The following is a 23,247-nucleotide window of genomic DNA, read 5'->3' on the forward strand; positions in this document are numbered from 1 at the left end:
TTACTTTCTGTACACACCAACCTGCACCTGCCCCCTCCCCCACGATACCAAGGAAATAGGTGCCATAACTGACTCTGTCCGGGAAAAGAAATCTGTAGGAGATGCGAATGGAAAAGGAAATCAACTATGCAGCTCATTGCAAACAAGGCAAGGCAAGCGGGATGGCGTCTGTGTTTGAGGCCTGCACCGATCACGGCACCGTGCCGCGCCTACACTACCAGAGAGTGACACAGAGTGACTGAGTCCTGCTTATCAACTGCTTTCTTGGTGCTACTTTACTTACCCACAGACGTCACTGTTGTCCCACTAGATGGAGAAATCTGTAGTAATCTGGGGTCTATAAAAGGTGTAAAGGAGGAGGAAGATTTGTGTTTCTGGAGTGTGCTACTAGCGGACTGAGTCTGCAATGTAAATTTCAATTTTTATTAATACAATGACATTAGAAAGAGAAACATTAAAACATTTCAACCCACTCCTACACTGCACTGTTTCCCAATACAAAGCCCAAGCCCGACCGATCGCCCTCCAAAATGCCAGTGCGATGCTCCTGCACGCGTGCACCACACTCGCAGCACGCTGCTCATCTCCGTCTCTCCTCAGGAGGACTGCCCAGCCAAGGCAGCAACGCTGCGCACCACCAATGAAAGCCACACTTGATGCTCCAAGCTGTTCTTTTCTTAAACAATTTTAATGAAAACTCCTAAAGGAGGTTTGAAATGTCTTGATCTCAATTTATCAATTTCTGAATTTGCTCTCCTATCTAAAAAGTCCAATTAATCTATGCCAGAATTTTGGCAAATTTTAAGATTTACATTATTACAGTGAGCCTCTTGCCAGAGAGCTACAGAAATTTTGGCTAATTAAACATCATCATTAAACTGATCTCAAACAGGGCTCACTAGTGAATGGTGCAGATGACAAAATAAGCCAACTCCCTTTGCTCTTTTAGGAGCACTAGTGTTTTGGTTAATAATGTAACTTAAAAGAAAAAAAAAACACAAAGAAAGAGAAACAAATTGTTAAGTGGAAATGTAATGAGAATTAAAAACAAAACAGAAAAATAAACTTGCCAGTTTAGTGAGTTAAGGGTTATAATAAATACCGTACATTAAAGCAAAATGAAGCAAAGTTGAAATATAAACATAACGAAGAATATGAGTACAGGTGGGATCAATCACTGGAGAAAACAAGTTTGTCTGCTCAAGTGTTTCTGTCCTGTACCATTTCCCCCACCAGGGGCAGCTGAGTCACCATGTCCGAGAGCCCATGCTCCCCAGGCTCTCAGACTCTCCACGCCTGCTGACACAACTGCCTGCTTGCAGGCTTCCTGCCCTTGTCCTAGGGTCAGTGGCCAATCTAGCTGATGGCCAGTTGGACACCGAGCTTGCCTTAGAAGTGGCTGATTTGCCCCTGCTCCTCAGAGGAGAGGGTTATTCTGACTCTTTCTAACAAGGAAACCAAAGTAGAAGCAGGCAGGTAGGCCAGCAGTTAAATGTTCTTATCAACAAGATTGGCTAAAGCTACATGCCACGTTTAACCTCCTTCAACTGTTAGACAAATGCATTTAAATCAAAGCTCCCATGAAATCAAATCACTTGTTTAATTCAGTAACAGGGTGCTCAAGGTGCACGCTGTCACTATATTGGTGGGTGGGTGAGGGCATGTGACCCTGTTCCAAGAGCAAAGAATCACCCAACTAGCACCCAGACTGAGCACCACAGCCAAGCCTTCAAATGAGCACACAGGGCTTCCCATTCAAAATTTTATATTAAAAGCATACTGAGACCTTCCAGACCCTAAAATGTCTAGATTTCCCTGAAAAACATTTGGCCTCTTTTTAAACTGAGTGATTGTGAATTTCAAGGAAAGAAATCCTTTAACAGGGTTGGTGAAAACAAAGAGTAACCAACCCACCATACTGCTCCTCCCCCCAAAAAAACAATCCAGTCCTCTTTGAAGGAAATTCCTGTTCAGCAGGACTAGTTTGTCCAGATAAGGCCAAGTCTGCTTAACCAAGTTCTTCTGTATTTTATTTATTAGATAATGAGAATAAAAAAGGTAGATTCTACAAACGACTCTAGGAGTCTCATGTCAAACACATAACGGATCTGAGAACACAGCAATCACTTCATTTAAGCTTAAAAAAAAACTGAATACAGAAAGCCATGCAACTGCTTTGATCTAGAGAAAAGGAAACGGACCGTTAAGTCTGAAGGGAAGCTGATCTAGGTTAAGGGATTTGTATGCAGATCTGAAACATGTTACTTGGGGGTGGGGGAGAAGGGTGGGTGACAGAAGAAAGCGGGTGGGGAAGGAAAGGGTGGGGCATTGGAAAAGTCTCCTGCAAACTAGCTACTAGGCAGTGCTGGTCTAGCCCTAGGAAAGCAGCCAGCTGTGGTGCGAGACATACCTCATTAGTAGTGAGCTTGTCCTGGGGTGTCTGTGGGGACATGGTGGGTGTCGGCTGGCTGGAAGATGGGGAGGAGGAGGTGGAGGAAGTAGAGGAGGAATGGCTTTGCTGTAAGAGATCTGGCAAGAGGTGAATACGACCGGCAAAGCCATTGCTCTCATGATGGCTGGCACGCTTTTGGTCAACTGTACTCTGTAGAGAAAACAGGCACACTTGTCTCGCTCAAGTGCTGCTGAAATTGCCTATGACCCTACTGATAACTGACTTTGTCAGGTGCTGTGTGACGTCTCAATCTGCTACATTATCAAGGGAAGACCAGAGGAAATCAGCTTGAATCGCTCACACTTCCTTGCTGAATGTCTAAGCTGAGCCAACAGAACTCAGAGTGCCTCATCTGGTAGCAAGAGGACTGAGCAGTGAGCTCAGTCTGGTTTATCTGCCATACTACCTGCTACCACCAAAATCATGAGCAATGTTGTTTTTTTTTTAATCTTTCTGTCTAAAGCTCTAGAAAGTATCCTGTCACTTCTTTTAACCCTGGTCTTTTCCATGTTCTTCCCACCTTCCTTCCATCCAAACACGTTGCCATAGCACGAGACCACTCAGGAAAAGTCCAACATGCTAGGTAGGTGCCCTGTTCTATTGAAATGAGAAGCAGATCACTTTCCTTACAGCTAAGAAATGAACACACAGTTGTAAAACTTAGTAATCCAAACTGAACAAACCTGGGTGGTACACATTTAAACAGCAAACAGTAAGGAAGCTAACATTTTGGAACACATCAGTGTGACCACCCGGCCCACTGCTGAATGAAGCCCTCCCTGGTGAAGGAGTTTGCCTCCACTCCAGTGCATCCTGCCTGCCTCCGCTCACGGCAGCACTGTGGGCTCTCGGAGCTGAAAGCTCTCTGCAGAAACCCTGAGGCTGCTCCTGGCTCCGAAAGCCTCCTGAAAAATGTCCTGTGGCTTTTCTACTGTCAGACACAGACTGTGACACTCAGCGTGGTGCTTGAATGAGGGCTGCCGCAGACATGCAGAGGAGCAGCGATGTGGGTGGAGGGTTGCTAGCTACCTTCTTGGCATGCAGCACACACCTGCCTCCCTAGCCCAGCCACTTTGCTCTCTGGGTCTTGTTAACATGAAAACAGATGATGGTGGAGAAACAGCATGAGTGAGTGAATGAGCAAGTGAGTTAATGACTACAGGAGAAGCTCAGCCTGACAACTGTGTGGAGACACGGGTACCTGGCGGACAATGAGTGTGCCCTCCTTGGATGGGGTCATGGCTGGTTCACTTTCTACATCATTGTGGACAATCATGGTCTTCACAGATTCTGTTTCACCATTGCTCAAATTCAGTGATGATCTATTGAGAAAAAATTCAGAGGTGAAGGACCATAAACACCATTGATTGAGAATATTCTGTTTAGACTTATCACCTTCTCCAAGTCATCAGAAGAGATATGGCTACAGGTGCAATGTTTCCTTAAGGAAAACAAATGCTTAGTGCTTTCCATTCAACTCCTAAGTTCCTGCAGTTCAGTTTGTTTCTAAGTAAAAAAATCTAGAATGAATACTTATGGTTAATCAAAGTAGTGAAACCAAACTGAAATTTCCGTTTTATCATATCTTGAAATTAAGAAGAAAAAATAAAATACACATTGGGTAATTGGGGAGAGCCACTGATAGGCACATGCACACCAAGGAAGAGAAAGGAGAAAACATAGAGGCAGAAGAATCCACAACTACACAGTACATGTTCACAGAATCTTATGAGAGGGTTAGAAAAGACTGGTTCCCAGAGGAAAGAAGATTCAGGGGGATACTCCCATCCTCTCTAAAATACACCAAGGACTGACGCTGCTCTGGTGTCCTCTGGTCCAGACAGGGGTTCTCCAGTCCCCTCTTGCTCTGCGTCATCATCTTCCTCATCAGTTGTCCCTGATTCCTCACTGGACGAGGAGTAATCTGTCACTTTGTGCAGTGGTCGCACATCTTCCACTGCTCGAAGCTCTTTAGCCAGTGCAGTCAAATCCTAATGTAGAGGACAGAAAAGAGAGTAAGGCAAAAGGGGGTGGGGAGAGTGTTAAAAAAAAAATCCCCAAAACAAAAAAACAGCAAAGAATGAGAAGTTCTCCATTTTAACTATGATATTAACAAAATAGCCACAGTACCAGTTCTGTAAACTTGTTTTATAGAGAATTTACCAGTATCACATGAAGGTGAGCTCTTAAAGCTTTTGACAGAAAAGACCAAACAAGTCAAAAATGGACAAAAATAGAAAAAAACAAAGTCAAAGATGTTGTATAGAGTTCAAATCTCACACCAACAAAAACCATAATAATCTGCTTATAACAAGCTGATGGCATTTTTTCTCAACTACAAAATTCTAAATCAACAAATGTGTGTAGACAGATCCTTGAAATTTGTTATAAAGATACCTGCCTATGTAACAAAGTATTCTTTTAAGGAGATTATCCATAATGTAAGAGTCTAGTTAAATAGGGCTCATTTAAAATGTGTATTTGGTGAAGTATTTATTTTTAACTTCAACTTTTATTTTTTAAACATTTCAAACTATAAGAAAGCAGATAAGGAACCTGAGCACCAATACCATTCCATCTTGCTTCACCCACTGTGAACAACTGGCCACATTCTTACAAACGTGCCTGACACATAGTGAGCAAGTGGTGGCTGGGAGGCCCAGCCTCTGCCCCACCCACACCTTTAAATTCTCACCCTGCAATAGTGCCAAGAAATAGGAACATCAGAAAGAAAAGAAATTAATAGTAAAAGTTATTATTCAAAACAGTGCTTCATTTTCTTTTCCTATTCTATACTGAGATACTTTAAGAATCAATTATTCATATATAATTTCCAAGTGTGATTATTCATATTCCACATTTTCATAGAAAAGTCTAAAGTGTATCTTTCTACTTGAGAATTTTATTTAAAAATAATGACTTTTTACAAAGTAGGCTATGTAGCCATCCCCCCCCCCCTCCTTTTTGAGCAGTTCCAACAGTTTTCTTCTCCCCAGTGAAGAAAATGTCCTTTCTTGAACTTGAGCCTCTGAAATAGCAGTGACAAAGTATTAGACCTTCAGCCTTGCTATTTCATACTACAGGTGTGGCTTTTTAAGAAGTTTTTTTTAAGCTGTATTTAGTTAAAAAAAAAATGCATGCAGCAAATTTTGTGTTAAAAAAATAAAGCAAAAATTTGGGTATTTTCATTCTAGGAAAGAACAGAAAGGTAAGTTGAGTAAGAAAAATCAGTGTAGATGGGGCACAAGCTAAGTTTAAAAGGCAGTTAGAATGGTTCTTTGATGCTGAATTTCCCAGAGACGGGGCTTACCACTTCACCCTGCAGTCCAGCAGCCATCCCGTCGCACCGGGGACGGAGGGCAGAGACAGCACAGGAGGCATGGCAGAAAAAAGGGAGAAGGGGAAGGACATCGATCAATCCGAGAAGGAAATCACATTCCCACAGCCTGACCCTCCAGGGTGAGAGAAACAGGGCGGTGAATGCCACAGGGATTAAAGGAGGCACAGGTCGGTCACAACTGCCACTCCAGGTATCGAAAGGCAGAACTTAAATAACAGGTAGTTTTTAAAAGATGATGGAGATTTATTCTAAAAGCCAATATTATAAATGTGCAACTCATCAAGTGTTCATGAAGCAAAGAGATAAAAAGGCTTTTCTTTCTTTTGTATTTTTTTTTAATACCTAAGTTGGGAGGGTGACACAAATGGGTCTGAGGTTTATGGAATTCCTATCATTTCTCAAATCTGCAAGGGGCCCACAGAAAGGAATGTGCCTCTCAACTATGTATTTTTAATAGGAAGATCTCTCTCGAGCTTGAAATGAGTAAACCTGATTTTGAGCAGCTCTTACAGCGGGCTTGAGAGGTCTCAACACTTCTTTTTTATCTTCAGGTTTTTTTGCTGCGTTTTCAAAGCGCTGAGAAGGAGAGCCTTCAGATTTGGAGGATGCTGTGAAGTTCGAAAGAGACAAGAAAGGCAGATGCATGCAAACACCTAGACAGTGCTACAAAAGCAGACCTGCCTACAGCCTTTTGCCTTCTCACCCTCATCCCCATGCCCACCTCCCACCTCTGCCAGCCCCACTCTTGGCAGGGTCTCCACATGAGGGTCTGGGCTCCGGCGCTTCTGACCCCTTACCTAGATGTCACCATCACCATATTCTACTTAACCTATATTCACGATACCTTGTTATGTCAATAATGCTGTAAAGGAAAGTTTTCTAATCTATTATTATGAGTAGGTTTGAAGAACCAATACTAGTGACAATATGGCTGAGTCTATACTGAAAGACTAAGTTCAAACCTCAGCTCAGCATTGAGCTAATCACCTTGGACGAGTTACTGAATCTCACTAAATTGCAGTAACTGTCATCTGTAAAATGGAGACACAATAAACATATCTTATCAGGATTAAATGAGATAATGCATGTAAAGGGCTCACAGTGTGGGCATGTGTAAGCTCTCAAAAGTTAACTCTATTATTAGAAAGATAATGACTACTAGTATCATTAGCAACCTATACACTGTCTTGTGATACAGAGGTGTGTGAAAACCACAGGTCTGTTTACATGGTTGAAAAAGATTTCAGAACATGAATCACAGCCTAGCACCATTAAAGGGGAAAGGAAGACAGAAAGGCACCCTACATCTCACTCGGAAGCGCTCCCCAGAGCCACTCTGAGACCCAGGGTGGGAGGCAGGCTGGGATCCGGAGTTGCTGGACCCCGAGGAGCTGCCGCTGCCAGGCCTGGGCACCAGCTTCTCTACTCTCTCCCACAGCAGCCTGGGCTCGATACTGCTGTTGGAAAAGAAAAAGAGGAAGAGTTAGTGCGTTTTCCCAAGATGCAGCATCAAATTACAAACACATGCACGAAATGTAGGTACGATGAGAAACACAGCCTACAAACAGCATTTACCCATAAACTCACCAAAAGTTATAATATTATTCTTGGGTTTTATTTCAGATATCCTAACAAACCAAAATGCTAAGTGATATTCTACCATTTGCAGACCCCAAATCTTCATCAGGCATGAGAGGAAATGCTACTGTTTGGTCTAGAAATGTCACTATTTCCGTCGTGGCTACAAATTCAGGTTCTTATAATAAAAACTTCTACTCATACAAATTCTACACAAAATTATACTGTTTCCAGGCTGCTTTCACTCACCATGACTGGTCTCAAGACCTGACATTTACACAGTATATTCTTTGTATGAGCTGTGTTGGAAATGTGACAGAGCCTGGGCTACGGTGTGTCCCTGGCAGGGAGGACAAGTTCACTGGGCAGGACCTGATGCACTGGCGCAGTCACAGAATTCCACAGCCCCCTTGATCATTTAAGGACCAAGAAGGCTCTCTGCAGCATCTGGGTGACCACTCATCTCAACTCTCCAAGTTCTACCAAGGTTCCATGCACAGAAGGCAAACTGCAGAAGTTCAATAATGACTAGGTACAAAACATTCAACAAAATGACCTTTTCTTCCTCCTCTAGAACAGTACTGGTCAGTGGGACTTACTGAGAGGATGAAGATGTTCCACAGCTGAAGTGTGTAATATGGTAGCCACTAGCTATGTGAGGCTACTGAGCATTTGATATACAGCTAGTATCACCAAGAAAATTAAGTTTTACTCTTAGTTAATTTTAACTAAGTTAACTTCCAACTTAGCTGTATAATATAGTGGGTGCTAGCCTCATGTGGCTAATAATTACTATACAAGACAGAATAGTTCTCGCACCTAAAAACGGTATTTCATTAATTCACTAGCTAACTGCAAACTGTAAGTCAACCAATGACTTGATTTGGCAGCCCATTTGTCATTTTTGTGCTCCCAAGACCTTACACTATCCTGCAGATAACAAGCTCTCACCCTTCCCTGCTATCCTTTCATCAACTTTCACAGACACAGGGGGTAGTTTTTGTTTGAAAGCTGCCACAGTACACAATTGGATTTAGACCCTTTTCACTAGAGCTCAGTTTGATGTTATTTAAGTGAATAAATTTTATGACAGTTTTTCTTTTGTAAACTGGTCATTTCTTTGCCTCAGAACTTCCCTGCGTATGACCATTTTTATGGGGAAAAAAAGGTGACAAATGACTGTAGGCAACTGTGCAATAACCCTGTCCGTAAGTGTCTCTCTTCTTTTACCTGGTGGAGTTTCTTTGACCTGCTTGAATATTCTGCTGCCCACTGCCCTGCAGTGGGGAATCCCGACGGGACAGAACAGGAGAACGAGACGTTGTTCTCACAGGAACCTTTGGGTAGAAAATTATAGCATTTAAGTTCTTGAAAATAGGAGGAAAATAAAGATTTCCCTACCAAAACATATTCTTACAACAGTCCTAACTATGTTAGCCTTTACTATCACCACCCCGACCTCCATTCCTGATCATCCTCTGCCCTCCACTGATAGAACACAAAGAGAAAATTCAGTCAAAGGCATCCGAGGAGCCAGGACAAACAGCCCTTCTATGCTTCTGTGACATGTAAATAGTGTTTGGACTAAAGTTTGGTGTCAGGAGACATACAAAAGCATTTCGCCAAGGTAATGTGAGGATCAGGAAAATAAGCTCAAAGAAACCAAACAATGTCTACAGATGGATCAGTAAGAAAACAAAGACTGGTAGGAAACAAGAAAATGTTCAGAAGAAGCAAATTACAAGTGGAGGAAAAATAAACTAAAATGTGCCCTTGTGTTTAATTTCACTATTAGGTAATTACAAAAAAATTTAAAAATTAAATATAAATTTAAAAAGCAAAACAAACCCCCAAATTCCTCAATTAAAAAGAAAAAATATCTTTTTATGGTAATTAAAAAAATTTTCTTCTTTATAAGACCCCTTCTGAAAATTTGGATTAAATGTTGCAAAAAAATTTGGAGCTTCTGTATAAACTTATAAGACAACTGCTAAAATATATTTCATTCTACTTGTTCTAAAAGCATATTCTTTATATAGACTTACTCTGAAGTTATTTTGTTACGTAGTGTTTAAACATATAGTTAACAACAGCAATAAACAGCTCATTGTGCTGGCTGCCTGAGTGTGAAAGTTTCTTCCCATTGTAAAAAGTTCCTTTGAAATTTCATTGCCCCTTAATGCTGGTGAAGTCACCATACCCTTAATTAAAATAAATAATTTTTTAAAATAACAAAAAGGAAAAAGAAGCACACGTCTGTCTTTCTGCTTCTTACCCTTGGAGGCACCTCGTCACTGTCTGATCTAGACCAAGTCTTTTGGCTGGGGTCAGGTAGCTCCAACTTAGAGTCAGAACTCTGACCTAGCACCTCACTGCGGGAAGGTGGACATGGGTCCTGAGAGCGAAGATGGTGGTGTGCAAATTTGGGAGGAGAAGGGTCACTGAAGGAATGGGATCGCGAGACAGGGGAAACATTGTTCTTGAGAGATGCCAGGTGGGACCACTGTACCTTACAAGGAAACAAAACACAAAACATTCAATGCGTTCTGCATAAAATGCTTTTCTGGTCAATACACCAAATCCAAAGTAGGAACTGGGAATGCAAACTGGGTGCTACAGTATTAGGTGAGCCAGGCAGCAAAATAGTTATACTACTTTACAGTGATCTGGGGAATATGTAGAAAAGGAACACACGTACACTTAGAAGGAAAACTCTTCCAGACAAACATTACAGATAGCAGGAAACACAAAGATTTAAAAAAAACAAAAGGCTTACAGACTCTTGTCCTGATTTTTTTTTTTTTTGGGGGGGGGGGGGCACACCATGCTACATGCACACCCACGTCAAAGCATAAACTGGACAAGCAGAGAGGAAGAGAACACAGATGAAGCCTGCCACACGTGCAGATGATCTAGCCACACTCACTCTACCTGGCAGGGTGAAATTTCAGACCAAGTAACAGTAAAACAACAAAGACGAAATAGAATTACTTTAAAAACAATCAACTTTTCAAATGCATCAATGTTCCTTCTTTCTTCTCCCAAGTCTTAAAACACTCAATGCCTAGAAACTCAATACATCTTCATACTAATTATAAAAAGAGAACTTTAATTTCTTTAAAAATTTTAATTATTATGGTTCCCTAAATTAATTATTAACTGAGTTTATCTGGTTGCTTTTAAATTGGGAAAACAATTTCTGAAATAATCTGTATTTTCTTTAAACTATATCTTACAGTTTTAAAATACATGTTCAATATTTTTATTTACATTATTCTAGCTATATATCTATTACATCAATGCATTTAATGAAAACTGGAAATACCAAATCACAATTGATTTAACTTTCCCAAAAGCAAGATTCAAAATTAGTTCCAGAGGTTTATGACTTCTAGGTGAGAGCCACGAAACTCGAGTTACTGGTATAATCCATGATGCCTAAAATGTTTAAAATTTTCAAAGGGAAAAACATGGAACTGAAAGTATTATCTGTAACTATAATTTTTAAAACATGGATTTTAGAATCAAGTCCTACCTGAAAAAAAGTTTCCTGCTAAGAAAACATTTGCATAGGCAAAAACAATTTCACATAGAAGGAGGAAAGGGAGACCATTTCAAGGCACTACATTAATTAATCATTAATATAAAAAGTAATCTACTTAGTTCAGGAACTCCTATTTTTCTAAACTGTTATTGGCCATATAGATAATGATGTTCTATTTATGGCTGGTTTAACGTTCAGAATGAAAACTTTAATCCTGGACTCTTCATTGGCGTGTCATCAAACTTATTTTGCTAGTCCCTCCTCCCTTCTCTTCCCTTTTCCCCTGACCCTGTCCTGTTCTCCTCTGCTTCTTTTTTCTTTCCATCTTACTCTCTGGAGTTGCCAACTGGCTTATGGGTCAGCTCTTCTGTGAATCAAGAAGCTGTTGTCCCATGTAAACACTTCCCCTCGCCCAACACAAGTCCCCAACACACACCCACAGCATGGTATGGTAAGGTCCTGGCTGTTTCCTCTTTAAACTCCTCCATACTGGGTTTATCTAGCATGAAGCACATTCAATCCTCATTTCAATTTGTTTCTCTATACACCACAGCTACTGCCATCACAAAAAAATGTGAACTTCTGCCCCTAGCACAGGCAAACATCAGTGACCAGGAAACTGAGGTCTGAGCACTTGTTTCCAGTACTCTGGGTTACACAGCTGCAAGGGGCATAGTGTCTAAAAGCTGAGTTTTCAGCAACAGAGTGAGACCCTGTGGGTGTCTCAGATCTCTGCTGTGGGCAACCTTGCAGTCTACTTTCCTCTCCAGGCAATAGAGAGGGTTCCCTTACCCCACAGCACTTGGCCCACAAGTTCTCCCTCACCCAGACAGGGCAGAAGGCTGTGGCCGACCAGTGAGAGTTTGTGACCTTTACCCTGAACAACTTCACAGAAAGCCCTACCTAACCTATTGAACTATAACTTGTTTAGGATCTTGAAACTTTTGAGAATCTGCTAAAAGGTCATTTTCCCAGAAAAAAAGTGCACATCTGGACAAACCAAAAACTTGTATGTGGGATTTCCGGGTAGTCACTGGCTCTCTAAAGCCTACTCCCAGAACTAGCCAGGTGCAAGGGTCCTAGCAAGAGGAATGTGCTGGTCTCCCTCTATGTGCCCTATTTCCCCATGTATAAGACACACCAGAATTTTGGGGCCCGAAATTTGGAAAAAAAAATGTATTACATAAAGTTATTGAACTCAAGTTTTATTCATTATAAAATTTATACAACTCCTTATCACTGCCAAAACTCCCATCCATTAGCTTGTCCTCATCTGTGTCTGATGATGAATCACTGTCTTCAACAATGAGCGCAAAAACGTGCGAAAAATCGGGAAATGCAAGTAAAAAAATATCTACAACCACTTATAAGACACACCCACTTTTTAGACCCCGAATCTTTCAAAAAAAAGTGCGTTTTATACATAGGGAAATACAGTACACAATTGTAGCACTGATTTTCTAAAAACTAAACTGAAAAAATTTTTTGTATTCATGAACATCTGAGTTAGGGAAGGCAAAACGTTAGATTAAGAGAAGAAATCACTGAATCCATATTATTCTTAATAAGTACAACAAAATCTCCTTAAAAGGTCTTCTCTTAGCACCCATCTGCTTCTCCACCCCTCCCCCTCTCCTTCCTCTTGGTCTCTCTCTTCCCCTCCCACAGCCAAGGCTTCACTGGAGCAAAGTTGGCCCGGGCGCTGGGGATGGCTCTGTGGCCTCTACCTCAGGTACTAGAATGGCTCTGGTTGCAACAGAGCAACGCCCCAGATGGGCAGAGCATCGCCCCCTGGTGGGCATGCCGGGTGGATCCTGGTCGGGCACATGCAGGAGTCTATCTGATTGCCTCCCCATTTCCAACTTCAGAAAAATACCAAAAAAAAAAAAAAAGTCTTCTCTTTCCTATCAACTGAGGGTGTGTCCTTTTAAATTAGTCTAAACTGGTTCTTGCTAATCTCTTCTCCTTCTGAATTTGGTAATACACCACAGTGGGAATCCGACAAGCAGGTCTGTGGCTTAGGGATCTGTCACGTGCACCTGCCTCCTTGACCCACAGCCCCTAGCTATCACTACCTGTGGCTCAGCTGGTCTCTGCAGGGCAGGATGCACAGACTCGGAGTTGCCATTGGAAAAAGATTCTGATCTGGAAGGCACTGGTGGCTCCAATACTCTGCCTGTCTGCTTAGACTGGGCTTCAGGGGAGCTGTGGTTAGTTTTCCTAAATCTATCATCCACCTGCATCAGAGAATTAGAAGACATAACTCGGTGTTAGTAGAGAAAAGCATCACCACAGAAAGCCTGGAAGTGGACGGACAGTAAAGAGAAATTTCTGTTTACTTCAACTGCAAGAAAAGAAAGGGGTCATTTAAAAAGGAAGGAGGCAAATAAAGCAGGACTAGGATTTGATCCAGGATAAAGAAACACTTATGAGAATAAAAGTTAAAAGAGGCAGCCTTTAAAATCTCCTCCTGGCAAGAATTCTAGGGTTGTACATGTGGATGATAAACTAGAAAAAAAAATTAAATGTGTTACAGCCAACTAAACCAACAGATTAAAAGATTATCATCAGGAATCTAAAACACATTTCATTCCAGCAAAAAAGGGCATTCCAGAACCCTTGATCCTAGCATTTACTCTCTGGGAGGGCCAGAAATGGGGGAAGAATGCCACCTAAGGCTGGGACTCCCCGTACTCTGGAGGCTAACCCACTCGCTCCCTGTGTACCTAGCATCCCAGAACAGGGATGGCTTTGCCACATCCTCACTGGGAGGCTCTCCCGAAGGCTTGGACTCAGTAACCAATCAGGATCACTAAAAAGTCAGTAAGTCAGGCTATAGGCACACTTCACCCTCATTGCAGTTTTGGAAAAATAGTTAAGCAGGCCACCTTTCCTCTTACTTACATTTTAAAGAATGAGTCTTATATATAACCTTCCCCCTTTTTGTTTAGTTTAGTGCAGGGGTCGGGAAACTTTTTGGCTGAGAGAGCCATGAACACCACATATTTTAAAATGTAATTCCGTGAGAGCCATACAACGACCCATGTACATTACGCATTATCCAATAAAAATTTGGTGTTGTCCTGGAGAACAGCTGTGATTGGCTCCAGCCACCCGCAACCATGAACATGAGTGGTAGGAAATGAATGGATTGTAATATATGAGAATGTTTTATATTTTTAACGTTATAATTTTTTTTTTATTAAAGATTTGTCTGCAAGCCAGATGCAACCATCAAAAGAGCCACATCTGGCTTGCAAGCCATAGGTTCCCGACCCCTGGTTTAGTGTTTGTCTCAAAACTGTGAACAAAGGTACTCTGGTCTCCTATGGATAAAACACTTAACTAGGTAAGAAATGCTGGGTGAGTTCCCTCACTTTTCAGAACCTCAATTCTCAAGCTAGAAAACCAAAGGGTAGGTAGACCTCAGCTGATGTCTGTGCTTAAGAGGCAGGGAACTGACACAGCATCAATGTCTACACATCACAGGAAAGCAGATACCTCTCGAGCTCTGTCAGCGGGCTCATAATGGGGCTTAGGCTCGGAAACATGGTAGCTTGGCTTGCTCCTTTCCTGTGGCGGCGGCGGCGGCTGCTGCTGCTGCGAGTGCGGCCTCCGGTGGTCATGCTGTAGAGACAGGAGATATGCTTGTTCTTGTTGCAACTGCCTCTGGAGCCTCTCTGCCTGCCGGTGCTCCTCCATCTCCCGCCATCGGCACTCCTTGGAGAGGGAGAGGAGAACACTAAATCTATGGGACATCGGAGAGCTCGCTTCTTCTCCAACGCATTTTCAACTTTTTAAAAAGACCATGCGATTTTTTCCCATTTTGTAACAAAGCAAAATGGCTGGTATTTTAAATAGCGTATTACCTGTGAAAAATCTGACAGCTTGTCACTAATAATATCACTGGACAGAGTAAGAGAGAATTCAATTAAATGTCAGTAGCTGTGGCTTCAAGAGTGTCTATAGTAAACTAGGTAAAAATCCTATGGCAAGTGCTTTGAACCTTCAGCCTTTGGCATTCTTGTTTGTTCACTGAATGTCAATTTCTGGTCAAAACCTGGTCTATCAACTGAGAACAGTGAAGTTATTAATGGGAAATAAGTAAATAAATAAATAAAAGCCACCTGGAAATGTGCCCCAGCAGTAGGACCACAGAGGATGTCTCTATTTGAGCCTGTCAGCCCACAGCACTCCCCAGAATGGTCTGTGACGAACAGCTATGCCCAGCTCAGGGGAGGGATGCATACATGAGCCCTGGCACTACAGAACAAGACAGATGTGGGGCGTTACCAGTAACATGGCCTGCTCCTGGAGCAGCTGCTGCTGAAGGATCTCCAAGTGCCGCTGCTCCTCTTCTAGCTGCCGCCTGATATACTCCTGTCACACAGAAATCACCCGGCAATCAATTCATCCAAAAAGGAAGCATCAGAACCACCCAATGGAGCGCCGAGAACCAGCCACTTGGGCATCTTTAATGGAAATTCACTTAGTAATGAACCTCCAACAAGATCTATTGCTAAGGATTTTTCCAGGAACTCCACACTGGCCACTGAGACCTCAAGAGTCTAATAAATGCTGATATGCACTCAGGTGGAATACACAACAGTATCTGGAAGTTTTCCTGTTAGTACACAGCTGTTATTCAGACAAGTGCTGTGTATTAAAGGTCTGTGATGTTCCTCTTAGGATGGCAGACTCTGGAGGAATCAGAAGTGTAATTTTAGGAAAGCAGAGAGTTCATTAATAAATGTCTGCTTATTAGTCTGTATTTATAACAAACATGGGTTGCCAATTTTTAAAACCTCAAACCAAAACCTGTCTAATAATAAAATAGAAAACATGATTTGCCTGACCAGGCAGTGGCGCAGTAGATAGAGCGTCAGACTGGGATGCGGAGGACCCAGGTTCAAGACCCTGAGGTCGCCAGCTTGAGCGCGGGCTCATCTGGTTTGAGCAAGGCTCACCAGCTTGGACCCAAGGTTGTTGGCTCGAGCAAGGGGTAACTCGGTCTGCTGTAGCCCCACAGTCAAGGCACATATGAGAAAGCAATCAATGAACAACTAAGGAGCAGCAACAAAGAATTGATGCTTCTCATCTCCCTTCCTGTCTGTCCCTATCTGTCCCTCTCTCTGACTCTCCCTGTCTCTGCCACAAAAAAAATAAAAAATAAAAACATGATTTGTGTTTTCTCTGATAATAGAAGATACCTAGAATGACTACATTCTGAAAGCCACGGTCTAGAAACACCAGATCTAGGTGATGTCACAAATGAACAGGACCAGGTTCTTTATAAGGGTGTGTGTGTATGTGTGTGTCTGTATGAGAGAGAGAAAGGAGGGGGTGGGGGTACTAGTTTCCAATGGAAAGAGAATGATAAACAATAAAAGGAGGTAAATATATCCAAAATACGTATAAAAAGAGGAAACATCTAATCTTGAAGCCACAAGTGTACTTAGTAGACTGGGAAATCAAGAGACCTCAGATGATCTCTCATAAGCCCCCAGCTTCCCATTTTCTCAGTCTCCTCATTTGAGAAATAACTACCAAGAACATTCTCTCCCAACTCTCAGGATTTTGTTGTGAGGCTCAACTATGAGATAAAATAACCTCAAAAAGAACCTACATTTTACAGACAAAATAAGTTTCCCTCCTTTTCAAAAAGGAGAAAGCTAACTACTCCAGGAGGAGAGTAGGCAAAGGGTTCTATGAGGACCAATTTTATTCTGAAATTCAGATAATTTATTTACAGGGTCTACTGCTGAGAATCCACTCATACCAAGCTACACACCTTAATATAATAATAACATCGGGCTGAACAGAAGTTTTTGTTAACCAGTAATTCTAAGTGAGAGAATGCTGGATAACAGAAATTAGGACATACATATTTCCTTAGAAAGGCTTATTTTACAAAGCAAATTTAACCCCTAAAAAATAGTCTGGGGAAAGCATATCCATAAGTCCAGTGGCAGACACACCGATTCCAACTGGGCTCCCCGTAAGCCTAACCCTTTATGACACATGCTCTGCCGAGAACCACCCAGCATGGTACGTGGCCTTCCCCGCAATGACTGAGGAAGGAATGTGACTCCCCACTCCTCTCTTCTTTGAACCACACAGAATAAAACCGCAAATTAAAAGATCAAGTAGTACACTCATTTGCTTTCTGCCTTCAAAACACAGAGACAACTGGAAAATTCACATCTACCCAAATCATGAAAGTCATAACCAAAAGTCAGTGAACACACAAAACATTATACATGTACATATACATGCATACTTATGCACACGTGACGTTTCCTACAGCAATGTTAACATGGAAATAATTACTCTGCAGTAGAATAAGGAAAGCAGAATAAAGCTGATTTTTGATGCTATCTTTTTAAAAAGAGGTGAAGAATACTTGCTATACACAAAAGCTAATGGCTGCCATTAGAACAATAAAGGCTAAATATTACGTTCATACCATCCTCTCACCATCAAACTGTGAGAATTGAGGTTTAATTTTTAAAAGTGTGTAATGTATATTTTCTCTTCTTTGCAGGCCCTAATTATAAATGACCATGAAATGAAACAAAGCACACCACAGTTAACTGGCCAATAATGCCAATAAGGTAACAGATAAAGAATATCACTTAAATTCTTAGGAAAAATGCACCAAGCAGACCCAAGTCTCAGAAAACCTAAGGCGTATCATTAGTATCAAGGATAATAAACAAATATCCAAATATGGAGGTTAATGCATTGTTTTAAGTATAAATTTCAAGTTTTATTTAAATTAGTCCTCATTCATATCCTTTTTCTTTATTCAACACAGACAACAAGAAGCTCAATTTTTCTTTGCACAGGCAGTTCAGGAAACAGAGATTTCTAAAGAGAACTATTATGTTGCATTAATACAATGCTATAAGTATTACTAAAACCTGCTCTTTTCTTTTTTGGATAAACAAAATGACAATTTTGTTAGATTTTTCCAAAATGCAACATATATATATAATGAATTAAATATAAATATTAAATATTTGGTTAGCCAGTGGCTACTTCAAACACTGCTCATGAGAAATTTAAGAGTTGGTTTTAAATTTCATTTTAAAACAGTGAATTACCCAGATATGTTAGGTTTGAAGCACTTAAGCTGAACTTGAGAAGATATAGTCAAAAATCTTTCGACCATCATACCATTTGTAGATTCCTTTTCTGGTTTGAAGGTTTCTAAAGTGTAATAACATACAGATCTTTTTCTAAGGACAAGAGACTAAATTTACTGGTGTACTTCCAATTATGTTTCAGCATGTTTAAACCTCCAATGTCTTGAAGGTTTGTGCATGCACACAGGTGTATAGCTTTTGCCCCAAATACCCCGATTCTACAAAGTAGTGAACGTCACACACACAGGGCTGGAATGCTCTCTGTGCACTAACCTGTTCTCTTTCCACTCTCCTCTTCTCTTCCTCCGCCCGTCTCCTCTCCTCCTCCTCTTTCCGCCTCTTCTCCAGCTCCTCTAGACGCCTCTTCTCCTCCTGCTCACGCCGCCGCTGTTCACGCTCCTGCTGCCTTCTTGCTTCGCGCTCTCTCCTTTGTTGCTGCATAAGGAAAGACGGACAATCAGCCGGGAGCTCCTGGCTGTGGTTCTCCTGACAATCTCAGACCAGTCACAGCAGAGGAGAGGGTGTTCAGAGACCCCATCACTATGGCCAGACATTGCACACTGCTGGGCCATCTAGACCAGCTTCCTCATAAGCACTGCTTACAGACGCGTGTATCTGAATCCTTATAGGGTTTGGCTTCATTTTTATATCAATTATTCCTCATTCTTCAATGTACCACAGCAATTAGGAGATAGGCAATACTTAATCTTTGATTATCACTAACAGTTACCCAAGGCCCTAAGTCAGAAGAAAAAGATAAAAGAGTACCAAATAAAGGAAAATAGAAGTAGGGCAAATAAAAGAGAGAAATAATTAAAAAGGGGAGAAACAGCATACATCAGGAAAAGAAAAACTGATGTTAACAGAAGAAGCAATGCCATGACTGCCACCATGAATACAAAGCACCACCACTGCACACATGTATTATCTGACAATCTTTTTTTTTTTTTTTTTGTATTTTTCTGAAGCTGGAAACAGGGAGAGACAGTCAGACAGACTCCCGCATGCGCCCGAGCGCCCAACCGGGATCCACCCAGCACGCCCACCAGGGGCGACACTCTGCCCACCAGGGGGCGATGCTCTGCCCCTCTGGGGAGTCGCTCTGCTGCAACCAGAGCCACTCTAGAGCCTGGGGCAGAGGCCAAGGAGCCATCCCCAGCGCCCGGGTCATCTTTGCTCCAATGGAGCCTTGGCTGCAGGAGGGGAAGAGAGAGACAGAGAGGAAGGAGGGGGTGGGGTGGGGTGGAGAAGCAAATGGGCGCTTCTCCTATGTGCCCTGGCCGGGAATCGAACCCGGGTCCCCCGCACGCCAGGCCGACACTCTACCGCTGAGCCAACCGGCCAGGGCCTTTTCTGACAATCTTTATTTCACATACTTTGCCTAATACAATCCTCCTACAAACCTAAGAAGCAGGAATTTCATTCCTATTCTACAGATGAGAACACAGGTTCAGAAAAGAGAAGGTACTTGCCCAGTGTCACTGGCTAGAAAGCCCCCAGCTGGAAGGATGGCTTTCTCTCTAAAGCTGATCCTGTCAACCAGACATCATCCTGCCTGTGATCAACGGGCAAAAGGCGCCACTGGCTCACGAGAATGGCTCTAACAGCCCTTCTGATTCTAGGCTGTTCTATCTAACCCCTCAGCAGAGAGCGGTGTGACACACTGGAAACTCGTCAAGCAGCTGGTCTGACTCAGCCCCAGACGTGTCAATAAAACACATCCATAGTGCAGAATGCAAAATTAACCAGTTCTTCCCAAGAAATGAAACAAAGGCGAGCCTTGCAACGGGGCTGTCCAGCAGAGCTCCCTAGGATGGTGAAAATGTGCTGTTACCGCAGTTCAATACAGTAGCCACTAGCCACCTGCTGTTCCTAAGCACCTGAAATGTAGCTAGTATAACTGAGACACTGAGTTTTTAATTTTATTTCATTAACGTTAATTTAAATAATCATGTGGTTAGTGGCTACAGCAGTGGTAGTCAACCTGGTCCCTACCGCCCACTAGTGGGCGTTCCAGCTTTCATGGTGGGTAGTAGTGGAGCAACCAAAGTATAAATAAAAAGATAGATTTAACTATAGTAAGTTGTTTTATAAAGATTTACTCTGCCAAACTTAGCAAAAATCCGACATAAAGTACTTGGTAAGTAATTATTATTATATGCTTTAACTTGCTGTAACTCTGCTTTATAAATTTTATAAAGTAAAGTTACTTCCCTACTTTATAAATCACCATTACTGTGGAACTGGTGGGCAGTTAGAAAATTTTATTACTAACAGAGATACAAAAGTGGGCAGTACGTATAAAAAGGTTGACTACCTCTGGGCTATAGTATTGAATAGCATAGCTCCAGAGACTAAACAGTCATCAAATTTCTCAAGACACAGGAAGCCAGTATTATTACCACATACTTGAATGTGACATTTAGAGTAAATATTAAAGAAATAAGAAAGTTTGGGTTAAAGCACAGGGGATATTAGACACAAATATTTATAATGGGTATACAAAGTAAGTACAGTGTGTCTGTAAAGTCATGGTGCACTTTTGACTGGTCACAGGAAAGCAACAAAAGACGATAGAAATGCGAAGTCTGTACCAAATAAAAGGAAAACTCTCCTAGTTTCAGACATGGTCAGGAGTGCTGTGGGGAAATTAAACATGGGTCCCCAAACTAAGGCCCGCGTGCCGGATACGGCCCACGGAGGCTATTTATCCAGCCCACCGCCAGCCGCCTCCATCCGAACGTAAACATTCCCCTCACAATCCCTCCAGCTATCAGCGACAGGAAGAGTGGAGGCACAGGGAACGCTCACTGACCAATCACCTTCTAGGATTCATCCCAACCACTAGTGATGAACCAATAGTAGGCCGCCTCTCATCCACACCCAGGAAGGTCCCCGCTCAGGCTGCCACGCACTTGTCATTGTATGGCTGCGGCGAGTAGTTGAAGCTGCTACTCCTCCCCATGGTCCCGATTTCTAATCCTGGTCAGGACTGGAGGTAAATGTTGCCACCACTAGATGAAGCCTCAGCCTCAGCTGGTTATGTCTATCCTGATGGTGTATATAGATATTTGACCTTTTTCTTTTTAAGAGGCCCCCGCAGAGGGTGTTATACAATGCATCACAATGTTATCTATATTGTATATGGCCTCCTGAAGGGTCATCTTCTTAAAGAGCTCAAATCTCTATATACACCATCAAAACAGACAGAACCAAGGCCCCTGCACCCAGCTGACCATGGGATTTGAACCCACAACCTCAGGGAGAACTCTAGTATTTATCAGAATCCTTACCTAGAAAGCAAACTTCTCAATCTGACAGTAGAGATGCTCTGAGTACTTATGATGTTATACAAGTACCCAACATTTTCTAAAATTGATTTTGTCCAGTCTCTATATAGAGAGTATTTGCCAAATTGATTTAAACCCACACCTTGATGAAAGCTCCAGTATCTATTAGCGGGACTATATATATGAGGGGATACATGGGACTGTATATGAGGGGATGTTACGTGGGACTGTATATATGAGGGATGTTACATGGGACTGTATATATGAGGGGGTTATCCTTTTTTATTTAACTTTTTTTTAAATAAATGTAATTTATTTAAAGGACCTTTGCCAGGCATATTTCACTCTTGTGACAGTTTGGGATCTCAGCAAGACGAGCTGAGACAGTGATGGAGAAGTTTTTGAGAAGGGAAAATGCAAATGCCGAACAGGGCCCTGGACAAAATTCTGACCCAGATGAAGACCCTCGTATGAGTGGTCGACAAAAGAAAAAAGACAAGACGGTGAGCTCGAGGTAATACAGCGAAAGCTATCTTTCATTTGGATTTACTTTCACTGGGGATAAGACAGCACCGACTCCACTGTGCTTGGTGTGTGGTGAGAAGCTTAATAGTGCCATGGTGCCAAGCAAGCTTAAACACCATCTCCAAACGAAACACCCTTCCATTCAAAACAAGCCGATGGACTATTTTGTACGCTTATGTACAAACAATGAGAAACGGGCAACTTTTTTGAGAAAAACCACAAAGGTAAACGAGAGAGCCCTCAAAGCTAGCTACCTTGTTGCTGAACTCGTAGCTAAATCAAAAAAGTCCCACACTGTGGCAGAAACATGAATACTGCCAGCTTGTAAAGCCATTGTAAATGAGATGCTTGGCCCTACTGCGGCCAAAGAGATAGCTAAAGTGCCTCTCTCAGATAACACAATTGCCAGACGTATTGATGACATGTCTGCGGACATTGAAACTATTGTTTTGGAAAAGGTGCACATCAGTAAGAAATTTGCCTTGCAACTTGATGAGTCGACGGATATTAGTGGACATTGTCAGCTCTTGGCCAACGTGTGTTTTGTGGATGGAGAAGCCATTAGAGAAAACTTCCTATTTTGCAAGGCACTGCCAGAAAAATCAACAGGAGAGGAAATATTTCGGGTCATGTCGGAGTATCTTGATAAAAGCGGGCTTACATGGGAAAACTGTACAGGTGTCTGCACTGATGGAGCCGCAGCCATGGTCAGGCGCATCAAAAGCTTCGTAAGTAGGGTCAAAGAAAGAAACCCAGATGTTATTGTTACGCACTGTTTTTTGCACCGGGAGGCCCTCGTTGCAAAGACCTTACCAGCAGATCTAGCTCCTGTGTTGGATGATGTTGTGAGCATAGTGAACTTTGTGAAGACACGACCTTTGAGATGTTGCTTATTTGCGTCTTTGTGAAAAGAAATGGGAGCGGAACATAAAATCTTATTGCTCCACACGGAGGTCCGGTGGCTGTCGCGTGGCCAAGTGCTGGCCCGTGTGTATGAGTTCCTAGAGGAACTTAAAGTATTTCTGACAAACGAGAGGTCCGATTACTCAAAGCTGCTTGCAAGTGATGAGTGGTATGCAAAGCTGGCATACCTGGCTGATATATTTCATTATCTGAATGAACTGAACACATGGATGCAAGGCCGAAATGAAAACCTGCTTACAAGCACTGATAAAATGAATGGATTCTGTTTAAAGGTGCAGTTCTGGCAACAACATGTGCAGCGTGGCAACCTTGAGATGCTCCCGCTCACCGAGAAATAGCATGATGGCTACACTGCTGCAATGTGTGAGGTGATTGGCAGACATTTGAAAACTCTTGAGAAGATGTTGTCATTTTATTTCTCTTCAGCCTTCACAGAATGCCTTGAC

At 42.2% G+C, this 23,247-nt stretch overlaps 1 protein-coding gene across 44 annotated transcripts in view; it reads right to left on the reverse strand.

Moving 5' to 3' along the window:
• Positions 1-23,247, reverse strand: part of MAP4K4 (mitogen-activated protein kinase kinase kinase kinase 4) — a 224,485-nt gene that overhangs the window by 35,480 nt on the left and 165,758 nt on the right. For 3 of the 44 annotated variants that reach the window (XR_010750307.1, XM_066377157.1, XM_066377155.1), the window contains exons 13-24: positions 18,336-18,497; positions 15,208-15,294; positions 14,416-14,634; positions 12,990-13,151; positions 9,646-9,873; positions 8,601-8,707; positions 7,098-7,249; positions 6,303-6,400; positions 4,268-4,443; positions 3,654-3,774; positions 2,411-2,602; positions 284-401 (exon numbers count right to left, since the gene is read on the reverse strand). Coding sequence is in view for 43 of the 44 variants with exons in the window: in XM_066377157.1 (XP_066233254.1) it covers positions 284-401; positions 2,411-2,602; positions 3,654-3,774; positions 4,268-4,443; positions 6,303-6,400; positions 7,098-7,249; positions 8,601-8,707; positions 9,646-9,873; positions 12,990-13,151; positions 14,416-14,634; positions 15,208-15,294; positions 18,336-18,497 (1,822 nt within the window). In the remaining variant the exon portion in view is untranslated. Of the gene's footprint in view, positions 1-283; positions 402-2,410; positions 2,603-3,653; positions 3,775-4,267; positions 4,444-6,302; positions 6,401-7,097; positions 7,250-8,600; positions 8,708-9,645; positions 9,880-12,989; positions 13,152-14,415; positions 14,635-15,207; positions 15,295-18,335; positions 18,498-23,247 lie in introns of all 44 variants that reach the window. The other 41 variants (XM_066377185.1, XM_066377158.1, XM_066377188.1 and 38 more) reach the window with 27 other exon arrangements.

The sequence above is a fragment of the Saccopteryx leptura genome, chromosome 3 (assembly GCF_036850995.1).
Source record: "Saccopteryx leptura isolate mSacLep1 chromosome 3, mSacLep1_pri_phased_curated, whole genome shotgun sequence".
NCBI classification, from domain to species: Eukaryota; Metazoa; Chordata; class Mammalia; order Chiroptera; family Emballonuridae; genus Saccopteryx; species Saccopteryx leptura.